We start from the raw sequence: 14,433 nt of genomic DNA, 5'->3' as shown, positions 1-14,433 counted from the left end.
AGTAATTAAAAGGGGAAAGGAGGTGATAATAGGGCAAGTAAAGAAAACAAAATTAACATCGGGAAGATGAAAATGGTAATAGTAAAATCATTACGAATGAATGCTAATTGGGGGAAAGAAATTGAAGCAATGGTTCTAATCTGAAATTCTTGAAACTGCGCAAGGCGCTGTAAAATGGTTCTTGGAACTTTTACCGGGCTAGTTATAATGTCTACAAGCACAAGATTTTCCTAAAGTACATTATGATCGTGACTGCTTGTTTGTATATCACCAAGACTTTTTTCTATGTCAGATAAACATAAAGGTATACTATATTGTAAACAGCAAAAAAAATCCACTTCCTAGGCTAAAGAAATTGGTGATTTTTTTGTATCACAAAAAAATCATCAGGAAGCTATCAATTCTCCTACCATAAATACGGATGTCATGTAAAGCCATGACTTTGAGACTCTTGTATTTGACCCAAGTGAAGCGCAGGTTTCTTATGTGGCTTGTTAAATGCATTGAAGGATTTTAGCTCAGTGACTAAAATTTAGAACTTGCTATCTCAGTAAGTGATTTGATGCAAAGAGCTCAGAAGATTGCAAAAGGAAACCAGGTGACAAAAGGAAATGGAAAGTGGCTGAGATTGGGGAGCTGGCATTGAGGAGATTTGTGTGGAATCTAAATACAGCACACTATAACTGAGCTTTCAATTAGCTATTTCTTTATTGTATATTCTATACAATTCTTGGACTGTAGGCAACACTACAAAACATTCCTTGGTGTCCAATCATGTTTGTTTGGAGAGTATTGGGATTCAACCACATATTAGGGGACTGGAGTTGCATTCATCCAGACTAGGTAGCAGTGGCTGGTTTATTCCTTGAAGGCTTGCTAGTTTGATTCTGAAATGTCAATAGCATTATTATAACTTTTTATTTGGTGCCAGGTCACAAAAATTACAGACTTTTTCAATGCAATTTCACAACTTGCCATGATGAGACCTCTCATTCTTCAGTTGTTAGTCAAATGCCATAATCATTATATAAGCTGTCTATATTTTTCATCTTACTGCAGAATAACAAATCACATTTTCTTGGGAGTGATTAAACTCTTTGATAATCAGGTTACCCAGTTATAGATTTAATTTTTATACTGCTACATGTTGTACTCTTTTGATTTGCCCAGCTTGGTCTTATTCGGTGCTGTAAAAAGGACCTCTTAGTCCTAATCATGAAATTCATGATTCAGGTTAAACTCAAAAGTCTTAATCTATCTTTTCTTTTTCAGATAACTAGCATCTACTACTTTAATTTAAAGCTTTCCACTTGCCAGATCTAATCTGAATAAACTGACCTGTTTCTAAAAATGGAGGAAACCTCTTTAAATGTTGTACAGACTGATTATTCGACGAAGCTATTTAAAAAGAAAAAAAACCCATAAACCTGTCCCTTATCTGCAAGTTTAATGAATAATCTGCTCTCTGGCCTTTGGTAAGACATAATTGGAGTATTCTGACTTCAGATAATCTGTTTGTGTGTACTCATCCAGGGCCTGCAAAAAGGAATTCCATCTGGTACTTTTCAAATTCCATAAGGCTTTTCAAATCAATTCACAGCCAATGATTTTTGGACTAATCAGTGTTGTTGTTAAAAGTAACATAACAGGAATTTGCATACAGCAAAATCCTATAGACGATAAATGAGATGTGTCTTGGTGGTATTGGTTGAGGAATAAATCTTGGCCATGATACCAGAAAAACCATTTGCTCTTTCAGCAGTACTGTGGGATAATTTTTCCCTCCATTGGAACAGTTTAGCATCTTATCTGAATCAGATAAGATGTTAAACCAGATGTGTTTGAGTCAAGGTTTGAGGTCTTCTGCTTAAGGTGATGATGCTCTAACTGAGCTAAAGTTCCAGTGTAGGAAGAAAATACAAAAGTTACTGGCAATTCTAACATTAAAAACTGAAAAACATAAGAAATATTTAGCTGAAGAGGCAGCGTCATTGGAGAAAGAAATTGTTAATACTTTATGGTAATGATCTTTTGCTAGAATTGGAGAAAAGTTAGAAACGTAATGGGTTTTAAGCAAAAGAAATTAGGGGGTTAAGGGTGTCGAGAACAAAAGGGAATGTCTGTAATAGGGTGAAAGATGAGAAACAATAAAAGACGACAATTTGCTGTGTGGCGTCTCTTGGATTGGCAATGAAGATAAGTTTAAAAACCAAAGATACATTCAGAACAGTTATGAATGGACGAATAATGAACACTTGCCTCCAAAAGGCAAAAATAAAAGAAAACCAGGCTAAAGCTAAAACATACAAAAAATTAAAATAAAATGAGAGCAGAGAGAATGGTTGGAAAATGTTCAACTTATTGTTGAATCTCCAAGACCCTGCGATTGTGTTCAAATAACAATCGAAATCGGTGAGTGCTGAAAATAGCCTCTTTTGTTTAGCAACCGCAAGTTCGAGGTGGCAATAGAATCTTGAAATGCGGTCCTTATGCTTCTCTTTTTATACATAGTTCTTACATATATTAAAGTTCCACTACTCTGGTGTTACATTGTTTTATCTACAGTACATAATGGTTTGGAGAGCTCTGTCTTGAGACAGGAGATGGGTTAAATCGTGCTAAATGCTGGATGCTACTCCTGATAGGATTAAGTGTGCCTGTCTGGTCTGCTTGCATAATTAAGAGGTGTTAGTCTTTTTATCTTTTAACTTAGGTCAAGTATGTTTAACTAACCTTTACTATGTGCTCTAAGTAAGTTAGAAATTGTACCTGTACTTAATAAAGGATATTAAACTGATTACCGTAGCTGGGTTGTGTGATTTGTTTACTATTTGCCCGGTATGAGTTTTATTCATTCATGGAATTTCACGCAAATGCTGTTTTGACAGTTTCTTAAAGGGACAACAATCCAGTTAAAAGGTATTTAACAAGTACGTACTAACTGGGGAAAATGTTTAGTGTTCTAAAGTTGATTCAGGTCTGAGAGATGGTTGGTAAGGGCTAATTAATATTATAATCTTTAGTGGAGACTTGATGGGGATGGTATTGTTTACAATATTGGCACCTATTCAGAGGTATCTTTTGATGTAGAACTAGGCCTGATAAGGGTTTAAGGTGAAAGGGATTTTTTAATTTTAGTCTATATTCGTAATAGTAGAAGATACAACTAAACATGGTTTTGGAAATGAATGAATGAAACAGTGTTATGGTATACAATGAGTTAATAAAGGGTTATGAATGAATGAACAGGAACCTGGTATTAATGAATATAGCGAGCTGGTGAGTGAGTTAGTAAAAATAACCTAAAACACACACACACACAATCGCAAGGTGTCCATTCAAAGCATTGAAGTACTGCTTTTCAATTGCAGTGACATTGTGGCTAGATCATTGATATTATTTTGAGGAGCTTGTTTAAAATCAGTCTGAAAACCAAAGAGCATTCTTGGTTTTCGGTTGGGTGATAACAGACTAATCAAGTGTGTCAACCTCCCAACAGCTATGGAAATGTTGATCTGTTTGGTCTGTTTTCTCACTCCTTTGTTGACTCTTTTAAATTTGCTGACACCCTTGTAACTGTCGCCTGGAGAGGATAGTATTTCCCTATCCACCCCTCTCCTGTTTATTTTATTTGCTCCACTTTAAATAAACTCAGACTATTAAGACCATTCTATCCCATATATCATTCTGGCCATCTGTTTCAAAGGCACAAAGAAAACGTAGTGGTAATATCACTGAACTAATAATCCAGAGGTAAAGGTTAATGCTGTCAAGAATTGGATTCAAATCCCACCATGGCAGCTGGATAAGGGGCTGAGAAAATTTAAATTGTTATGAAATCTGGAATCGAAAACTAGTGTAAGTGATAGTGACCATGAAATTGTCATAAATGATCATAAAACTTAGCTGATTCACTAACCTCCTTTTTAAGGAGAAGAAATCTTGCGATCCCCTGATCTTGCCTGCACGTGACAGTAGAGCCACAACAGTGTGGTTGACTTAGAGAGACTTAGACACTTGACAGATTTCTGAAATGGCTGCCTTAACCACTCGGTTCAACAACAGAAGCAAATATTGACCTTGCCAGCGATGCCCACATTTACTCAAATGATAAATAAAGACACAGCCAGTTTTTTAAAATTACAAAGCGCCCAAAGCCATAAACAATAGCGTAAGTCAACCTAATATGTGTATCTATATCATATGTCCCAATTTATAGATGTTGTTAGATATTTTGTAAGTTTAATTCCATAAATTTGCATATTCAGGGAGCGATGTATTTGGCCCTCCAGGTGTCTCTGTTCAGTATACATTGAAGAGTCTTTCCATACCTTGTGTTTGCTGTCAAGATACATTGTTCTGTCTCCATCCACATTAAATTGCATCATCCACATTTAATTGCACCTGTTAACCAGTAGATATGTTCCACCAGCTGTTTAATTTTCTATTTATCAAGAGTAAAATTGGACCAACCAATGACTGAGCAAGTACATTTGGCACATTGCTTAATGGAAGGTGTGCTGAAGAATATTTTGATGAATGGGAAAGATCAAGCAACCAAAAGTGGAATCAAATGCTTTCTAAGCTATCCTTTTATTCTCTGATATGAGATATGTATCCTGTCAGCTTATTCAACTGGTTGTTAAAGATTGCACTCATAAGTATGTGTGTGTTCTGGTGTCGTGGCCATCATGATCTCCTCAGTCAATACACAACTGATAAACAATGCCTGCAGTATTTACCAATTCAATAATTATGTATGTTAAAATAATCAGATATGTGCAGTTCTTCAAGACACAGTGATATCTTAGAGGTGATAAAATGCAAATAACATTAATACAAAGCATTACAGTAAAAATTACATCTTAAATTTCTCAATGTAGAAAAACGCCATGTATTAATCTCAAAATCGAATAGTAAGTTTGTCTTTATTCATCTTCCACAAACCTTGCTGTGAAAGAAATGAAAAGCTACAGTATCATCTCACGTGTAGTGACCTTGTGTTTAGTCACCACATTGGTATTAGACTAACTGTTAACTTGCAGTTCCGTTAGTTTTCCAGACAAGAATAGTGACTCTCTTGTTCACCATAATGGTCACATGATAGTACTTAATGCTTCTGGAGTGTTTCAAAAGGTATGAAGCTTTTAATACAAGATGAATATCTTACAGTGAGTTATTGAGCAATGTGTATTGTCTCACCATTATTTATCTTTTCATCTTTATGTGCAGTATATTGTGGCCTCGGGAAGTATTTTTGACCTCAGCCCTGAACTTTTACATTTGTGACCAAAGCTGCTCTCTTTGCGAACACCTCCATTGTATAAGTGGTTGTAATTGTGCAATTGTATGGATATAATGAAAGACCTTCCTTTTTCAGCAATATTTATTGGAATGAGTTGGTTATCAGTTATTGTGTTCCTACTGTTAGAAACAGCACTATAAATAGTTCAGATCTGATAAATAAGTTTGGCTTTTCCACCTGATGTAATGTGGTTTATTAAAGCTTTTTAAAATTACCCTCTGAATAAGTTGATGTAACTTCCTGTGACTTGGAGCAGTGTGACCTAACTAGTTTAGTTTGTAAATTCTTTTAAAATTCACTTTTGGGTCAACTTGTAAATATTCTGTGCACTCTGATTCATGCCTCCATTTACAAAAGAGAAAAAGTTGTCTGTCTTTTCTTCCATAGGATGGTGAAGATTTGATGGATGAGAGTGTATTGAAGTTTTATACCCAGCAATGGGAAGATTACAGGTTTTCTAGTAAGGTATTGAATGGAATCTGTGCCTACCTCAATCGACACTGGGTCCGTCGTGAATGTGATGAAGGACGTAAAGGAATTTATGAAATATATTCAGTAAGAAACTATTTTTCATTTATAAGAGCTTATTATAACTGAATTGGTTGTATTTTTGCTTATCATGACCTAGTTGGAACCATTTATTTGACTATCTATGATTTTAAAATAAGTGGTAGTAATATTTTGGTGTTGCTTGGATTGTTATAAAAACTTAGTTACTTCATTAATCCATTCCTGAACATGGTTGATTCTGAAGTGGTGCAGCAAAGCATTCTGTTGTGTCAAACAAGTCGAGAACAAGACTCCTGTACTATCTTTTCAAGTGAGGATTAAAAGTTTGGTGTTGCTTCTGAATTCGAGACCCAACCAACAATGTCTCTTTCATGAAAAGTCCCTGTAAGAATAAAGCCGATAGTTTGAATTTGAATCACTGGATTACTTTATACAGAGGAATAACCTAGAAATGCTTTATGCCATGTTAATTTCAGTTCAGACCACGTCTTGTTTATTGACACATTCAAATGCTTACTGCATCTAGATCGGGTGATCACAGTAACCACCAGTATTTTTCCTTTTCATTCCTTCCTCACTGTTTATTCTAAATATTTCACATTTTACATATGATCATAGAATCACACAGTGCAAAAGAGGTCATAGAATCCCTACAGTGTGGAAACAGGCTTTTAACGGCCCAACAGGTCCACACTGACCCTCTGAAGAGTTAACCCAACCAGACCCATTCCCATACCCTATTATCCGATATTTAAAGAACAAAGAAAATTTACAGCCCAGTAACAGGCCCTTTGGCCTTCCAAGCCTGAGCTGATCCAAATCTACTCCTTACACCTGTTGCCCAATTCCTAAGCATCTGTACCCCTCTGCTCCCCACCTACTCATGCATCTGTCCAGATGAATCTACCATGCCTGCCTCTACTACCTCTGCTGGCAACGCGTTCCAGGCACCTATCACCCTCTGTGTAAAGTATTTGCCGTGTGTAAAACCCCTTAAACTTTTCACCTGTCATCTTGAAAGCGTGCTATCTCGTTAATGAATCCTTCACCCTGGGAAAAAGCTTATCTCTTATCTACCCTGTCTATACCCTTTATAATTTTGTAGACCTCAATCAGGTCCCCCCTCAGTGTTCTTTTTTCTAATGAAAACAAACCTAACCTACTCAACCTCTCTTCGTAGCTAGCACCTTCCATACCAGGCAACATCCTAGTAAACCTTCTCTGCACCCCCTCCAAAGCTTCCACATCCTTTTGGTAATGTGGCGACCAGAACTGTACACAATACTCCTAAATGAGACTGAACCAACATTGTGTACAATTTTACCATGACCTCTCAGCTCTTATATTTAATACCCCTTCTGAAGAAGGCAAGCATACCATATGCCTTCTTGACCACACTATCCACCTGTGCAGCAACCCTCCGGGTACACTGGACCTGAATTCCCAGACCTCTCTGCTCATCAACTTTTCCTAAGGCTCCTTCTGTTCACAGTGTAATTTGCTCTAGAATTAGACTTCCCAAAATGCATCACCTTACATTTGCCTGGATTGAACTCCATCTGCCATTTCTCTGCTCAACTCTCCAGTCTATCTATATTCTCCTCTATTCTTTGACTGTCCCTTATGCTTTCTGCTACTCCACTAATCTTCGTGTCATCTGCAAACTTGCTGATCACACCAACAGTGCCCTCTTCCAGATCATTTATGTATATCACAAACAACAGTGGCCCCAGCACTGATCACCTTTCTCCATTTCGAGAAATTCTCTTCAACTACTATTCTGTCTCCTGTTGTTCAACCAGTTCTTTATCCACCTAGCTAGAACATCTTGCACACCATGTGACTTCACTTTCTTTATTAGTTTACCATGAGGAACCTTCTCAAAAACCTTACATCTACAGCCCCTCCTTAATCTATCGACTTGGTCACTTCGTCAAAGAACCCTGCCTAATGCACCTACACATCCCTAAATGCTGTGGCCAATTCACCTAATCTGCACATCTTTGGATTGTGGGAGGAAACCCATGCAGACGAGGAGAATGTGCAAACTCAGCACAGACAGTCGCCCAAGGCTGGAATTGTACCTGGGTCACTGGCGCTGTGAGACAGCAGTGCTAACCGCTGAGCCACCATGCCACCCCAGGTCCTTCAGTTGATAGAGTATGTACCACCACAACTACACTAAATCTGCACTTATCCTACTTTCCAGCACTGGACCCATAGCCTTGAATGGTGTGATACTTCAAGTGTTCATCCAAGTATATCTTAAAGATTGGGTTACCTACTTTAACTGCATTCCAGACTCCTCCACCATCTGTCTGAAAATCTGTTTACCCAAATCCTCTCCTATGCCTCCTGCCCTTTGTAAAAGTGTATTCCCTTGTTATTGACCCTTTAAGGGGAACAGCTGCTTTCTATCAACATTCTCCGTGCCCCTTATCGTCTTATACACTTCTATTGGATCCCCCGTCAATCGTCTTTGATCCAAAAAAAACAGCCTTAGCTTATGCAAACTTTCTTCAGAGCTGAAGTGTTCAATCCTAGGCAATATCCTATCGAATCTCCTCTACACTCCCGCCAGAGTAATCACATCCTTCCTAAATGATCTTAGTTACATTCACGTATTGCAGCCCCTTTGGAAAAATAGATGCAAAGGATTCATTAACCTCACCACAACTTTGTTGATACTAAGTGCCCAAACTCTTCACGTAATTACCCTCTTACTCTTGGATTTTCCTTGATATTACTTTCCATTTTCTTCCTGCTGCCAGTTTGCTTTCCTAATTTCATTTCTTCACTTTTCTTCACTTGTTTTTCTGTTATACTGTTGAGCTTTTGGTAACTGAGGTGAGCTTTTTGTTTTCTTTCCCTTGTCCTACTGTATGCTCATCTATGGCCCTACCTTTCTTTTACACATGGATACTCGGAATTCACTTTTTGTAAAGTAGGTTACACTGCTGCTGGTGGAATACAGCCATTAATCATAAGCCATCTGAGTTGTACATGTGATAAAATATTAAGGTTATTGTTTTATCAAAACAAGCTCTTCATTTAGTTCTGAACAGTAAAATTTGAATGATAACTTAGTTTTACTTAATGTTCGTTAATTGAAAACCCGCAAAGCAGTTGAAATATAATATTTCAAGCAAGAAATGGCTTAATAAAGATTTGACTATTCTCAGAGACATAATAAGATTTAAAATCTGACCAATCCAATCAAATAATTTGATTGTTACTGTAGACAGTTTAAAAAAAAGGATATACTGACATTAGGAAGCAGTTCAAAAGAGATTTCCTGGGCTGATTCCTGGGATGAAGGACTTGACTTATCAAGAGAAGCTAAACAAATTAAAGCCTTTTTTCATTAGAGTTTCAAAGAATGAGAGGTGATCATATTGAAACAAGATTCTGAGGGCGCATGACAAGTAAGATATTTCCACTAGTGGGGGGGCATCTTGAATTAGTAGATATAGTTCCAGAAAAAGGGACTAATTTAAAATTGATGTAAAGGAATTACTTCTAGAGGGTAGTGAAAGTCTGGAATTCTCTACCCGAGAGAATTGATGTGGAGGAGCTGATGTTGGACTGGGGTGGACAAAGTTAAAAGTATCACAACACCAGGTTATTGTTTAACAGATTTATTTGTAAGCTCTAGCTTTTGGAGCACTGCTCCTTCATCAGGTAGCTGTGGAGCAGAATTGTAAGACACAGAATTTATTTAAATCTTATTAAACGGTAGGACAGGCTTAAGGATGAATGGCGTACTTCTAACCCTGTTTCTTAAATTCTTATCAAAGAATAATTAAAATGCCAATGCTGACTTTATATCTGTGCTAAAATTTGAATTGCAGCATTGTTTATTCTCATCCAATAATTGAGCTCGTTTAATGCTGAAGTTTAGATGCCTAGGTCTGATTCTCCTGAAATAGGGCAACTGGAGTGCGTTATCCTTCTACTACGACCAGGGAATGGTGTTGATGGTGTGACACTTTGCCCTTCACTTGTGGTGGTGGCTGCCCATGATTGTGTTATTGATAATGTTACACTGGCTGAGGTGTCATGCAAAGGTGGAATAAAGTCTCAATAGGATTGTCAGTGGCAGGTGAGCTCTTGTTGGAGCTGAGCTGTTAAGTGTGAACTATCAAGACTACTGGGAATAATGATCACGAAACTACTGATTTGACATAAAAGTATGGTAGGCCCTTTAGGAAAGAAAATCTAACTTCCCTATCCACTTTTGTGACCCTTATTCTTTAGCAATGTGGTTCGCTATTTAGTTCTCTCTGAAATGGTGTAGCAGAAAAAGCTGAGTAAAAGTAAAGCTGAACATACTGGGCACGGAACTAGGTATGAGAAATTACAAAGACACTCTTCTTTTATTTAGACTTGTATTTCGAATAGTTGGACTGCATTTTTTTTTACTAAAGTTTATTTGTAAATGTTTGTGTTATTCGCTATAACACTAAATCGTAATAACCAGTAATTTCCCAGTTTCCATTATGTTCTGTCATAATTTAACCAATCTCTGCTGGGCCAGTATTCATTTTAAAGGTGTAAGTACTTGTCCTTACTAGCATTTGGACATTCGTGCTGTACTTGGGTGAGCTGTTCCACAGACCTGTATTGTCACTCACTTCATCATAACTTAGAACCAATCTCCAGACATCACCATCAATGTATTGAATATGTTCTGTCCCATTAACAGGATAACCAGCAGAGAGAGTGGCACAGTTGGCAGAAAAACAAAAACAGAAATAACTGGAAAAGTTAAGCAGGTCTGGTAGCATCTTTAGAGAGACAGAAGAACTAATATTTCAAATCCAGTGACTTTCTTCACAGCTTCTTACAGTTGATAGAGTTTTGTCCTGAGAATCCTCTACGTTGACTCTAGAACCCCCAAAGTTTCATGGCCTAAGGTCAGATATGGGCTAGGAATCCTCTTGCTGATTGCCACCTACCACTCTCCCTCACCTGATACAATTAGTTCTTCTCCATGTTTAAAAACTATTTGGTAATGGCATAGAGAGTAACCAGGCACAGAATGTACATTTAGTGAGAGACTATAGTGTTCATCACCAAGAGTGGCTTAGGAGCATGATTACTGACACAGGTGGCAGATTCCAGAAGGACATTATCTGAAACGCTAGGTTTGTAGCAGGTGATGAGAAAACTAAAGAGGGGAAACCTACTTGCTCTCATGCTCCACATTCTTCTTGTTTCATCTGGAATGAGTGCAGTTGTAACAACCCTGGAAGCTTAAACACTCAAGGACAAAACAGCTTATTTGCTTGGCACTCCATAAACTACCTTCAAATTCACTACCTTCGCTACTACTGCACAGTGGCTGCAGGAGTACACCATCTAAAAAGATGCAATGTCGCAATTTATCTAAAGTTCTTTAGCATGTTCCAAATTGTTATCTCTACTACCTAGAAGGACAAGGGCAACATGGGAATACCATCATCTGCAAGATACCCCAAATCACATACCATCCTGCCTTAGAACAACATTGCTGTTCCTTCACTGTCTTTGGGTCAAAATCCTGGAACTGCCTTCCTAACAGTGTTGTGGGTGACCTTGCACTCAAAAAACAGCAGTAGTTCAAAAAGACAGCCACCACCTTTTGAAAAATCATTAGCAATGGACAATAAATGCTGACCTTGCAAGGGATGCCCATAGCCCATGAGCAGATAAAAGAAAAATCTGTCTTCCCCTTATTGGGGTATCCTTCTATTTATAGTGTGGTTTGCATGACTCGGTGAAGGCCAAGGAATAAAGAAGAGCTGAATCTGGTATTCTATCTGAATTTAATGATGCTGCAGGAAGATGCAGTTTGCAAAAGGGTAAATTGACAAGCTATTATCAGGGGTTAGGAGGTAGGAGAGATGTACAGAATATTTTCCTTGGTGAACCACACAAATGTGCATTTATCAGTGGTGATTCAAGTTAATGGTTGGTTTGCTCTACTTCATACTTTTTGGGTCTCATTAATTTAAAACTGATTTGATAACCAGAGTGGTGAAAACAAAATGGGTCCATGTGTAACATGCACAAATATGCACATAGGCCAGAAATGGTTTTTAGAAAGCACATGGAAGCACGATACATCACTGAATTGCAAATGGCTTATTCTTATCTGAGATGTTGCACAGCTTCGTGTTTTTGGTTTTCTGTGCTGATGCTAATACTGAACATATTGAGCAGAATGCTTTACTGCAAAGTTCTTGAGGATTGATATATTTCATTCAATAGGTGGCAAGTACAAATGAAATAGAACATAGAACATAGAACATAGAAGAATACAGCGCAGTACAGGCCCTTGGGCCCTCGATGTTGCGCCGATCCAAGCCCACCTAAACTACACTAACCCACTATCCTCCATATACCTATCCAATGCCCTCTTAAATGCCCATAAAGAGGGAGAGTCCACCACTGTTACTGGCAGGGCATTCCATGAACTAACGACTCGCTGAGTGAAGAACCTACCCCTAACATCAGTCCTATATCTACCCCCCCTTAATTTAAAGCTATGCCCCCTTGTAATACCCGACTCAATACGCGGGAAAAGGTTCATACTGTCGACCCTATCTAACCCCCTAATCATCTTGTACACCTCAATCAAGTCACCCCTAAACCTTCTTTTCTCTAGTGAAAACAGCCCCAAGTGCCTCAGTCTTTCCTCATACGATTTTCCTTCCATACCAGGCAACATCCTGGTAAACCTCCTCTGCACCCGTTCCAATGCCTCCACATCCTTCCTATAGTATGGCGACCAAAACTGCACACAATATTCCAGATGCGGCCGTACCAGAGTCTTATACAACTGCATCATGACCTCAGGACTCCGGAACTCAATTCCTCTACCAATAAAAGCCAGTACGCCATATGCCTTCCTCACCGCACTATTTACCTGGGTGGCAACTTTCAGAGATCTGTGTACATGGACACCAAGATCCCTCTGCTCATCCACACTACCAAGTATCCGACCATTAGCCCAGTACCCCATCTTTTTGTTATTCTTCCCAAAGTGAATCACCTCGCACTTAGCTACATTGAATTCCATCTGCCACCTTTCTGCCCAGCTCTGCAGCTTCTCTATATCCTGCTGTAACCTGCCACATGCTTCCTCACTGTCAACAACTCCTCCGACTTTCGTATCATCCGCAAACTTGCTCACCCAACCTTCTAACCCCTCTTCCAGGTCATTTATAAAAATGACAAACAGCAATGGTCCCAAAACAGATCCTTGCGGAACACCGCTAGTGACGGCACTCCATGAAGAAACTTTGCCATCAACTACTACCCTCTGTCTTCTTCCATCCAGCCAATTCCTAATCCAAACCTCCAACTCACCCTCAATGCCATATCTCCGTATTTTCTGCAGTAGCCTACCATGGGGAACCTTATCAAACGCCTTACTAAAATCCATATATACCACATCTACCGCTTTCCCCTCATCAACCTCCTTCGTCACCTTTTCAAAGAATTCAATAAGGTTTGTGAGGCACGACTTGCCCTTCACAAAACCATGCTGACTATCCTTGATCACATTATTCCTATCCAGATGTGCATAAATCCTATCCCTTACAATTCTCTCTAAGACTTTGCCCACAACAGAAGTGAGACTCACCGGCCTATAGTTACTAGGGCTATCCCTACTCCCCTTTTTGAACAAGGGAACCACATTTGCTATCCTCCAGTCTTCTGGGACTACTCCTGTAGACAAAGAGGACATAAAAATCAAGGCCAATGGCTCTGCAATCTCCTCCCTTGCTTCCCAGAGAATCCTAGGATAAATGCCATCAGGCCCAGGGGACTTATCTATTTTCACCTTTTCCAGGATTTCCAACACCTCTTCTCTACATACCTCAAAGCCATCCATTCTACTTATTTGTTCCTCAGTATTCTCATCGACAACAATGCCCTGTTCCTGAGTGAATACTGAAGAAAAGTATTCATTCAGTGTCTCCCCAATCTCTTCCGCCTCCACACGCAACTTCCCACTACTATCCTTGACTGGACCTATTCCTACCCTAGTCATTCTTTTATTCCTAACATACCTATAGAAAGCCTTAGGGTTTTCCCTAATCCTATCTACTAAGGACCTTTCATGTCCCCTCCTTGCTGCTTTTAGCTCTCTCTTCAGGTCCTTCCTGGCTACCCTATAACTCTCAATCGCCCCAATTGAACCTTCACGTCTCATCTTGAGATAGGCCGCCCTCTTCCATTTAACAAGGGATTCCAATTCCTTATTAAACCACGGCTCCCTCGCACGACCCTTTCCTTCCTGCCTGACAGGTACATAATTATCAAGGACACTCAATAGTTGCCCCTTGAACAAGTTCCACATATCATTTACACTCTTGCCTTGGAGTCTACTTTTCCAAGCCACACATCCTAAGTCATGCCTCACCGCATCATAATTTCCCTTACCCCAGCTATAATTCTTGCCCTGTAGTACACACTTATCCCTCTCCATCACGAGTGTAAAAATCACCGAATTATGGTCACTATCCCCAAAGTGCTCACCTACCTCTAATTCTAACACCTGGCCTGGTTCGTTACCCAGAACCAAATCCAGTATGGCCTCACCTCTTGTTGGCCTGTCTACATATTGT

The 14,433-nt window shown here is 39.0% G+C and overlaps 1 protein-coding gene across 1 annotated transcript in view; it reads left to right on the top strand.

The window, feature by feature from the left end:
• cul1b (cullin 1b) overlaps positions 1 to 14,433 on the top strand; it is a 130,114-nt gene that overhangs the window by 62,335 nt on the left and 53,346 nt on the right. The window contains exon 4 of the mRNA XM_043690138.2: positions 5,693 to 5,860. Coding sequence (XP_043546073.1) covers positions 5,693 to 5,860 — 168 coding nt within the window. The remainder of the gene's footprint in view (positions 1 to 5,692; positions 5,861 to 14,433) is intronic.

The sequence above is a fragment of the Chiloscyllium plagiosum genome, unplaced genomic scaffold (genome assembly GCF_037043375.1).
Source record: "Chiloscyllium plagiosum isolate Xiang-an unplaced genomic scaffold, Cpla_swu_hap1 HiC_scaffold_5, whole genome shotgun sequence".
Classification (NCBI taxonomy): Eukaryota; Metazoa; Chordata; class Chondrichthyes; order Orectolobiformes; family Hemiscylliidae; genus Chiloscyllium; species Chiloscyllium plagiosum.
Note: the sequence above shows the minus strand (reverse complement) of the source record. Positions and strands in the feature narration are given on the sequence as shown.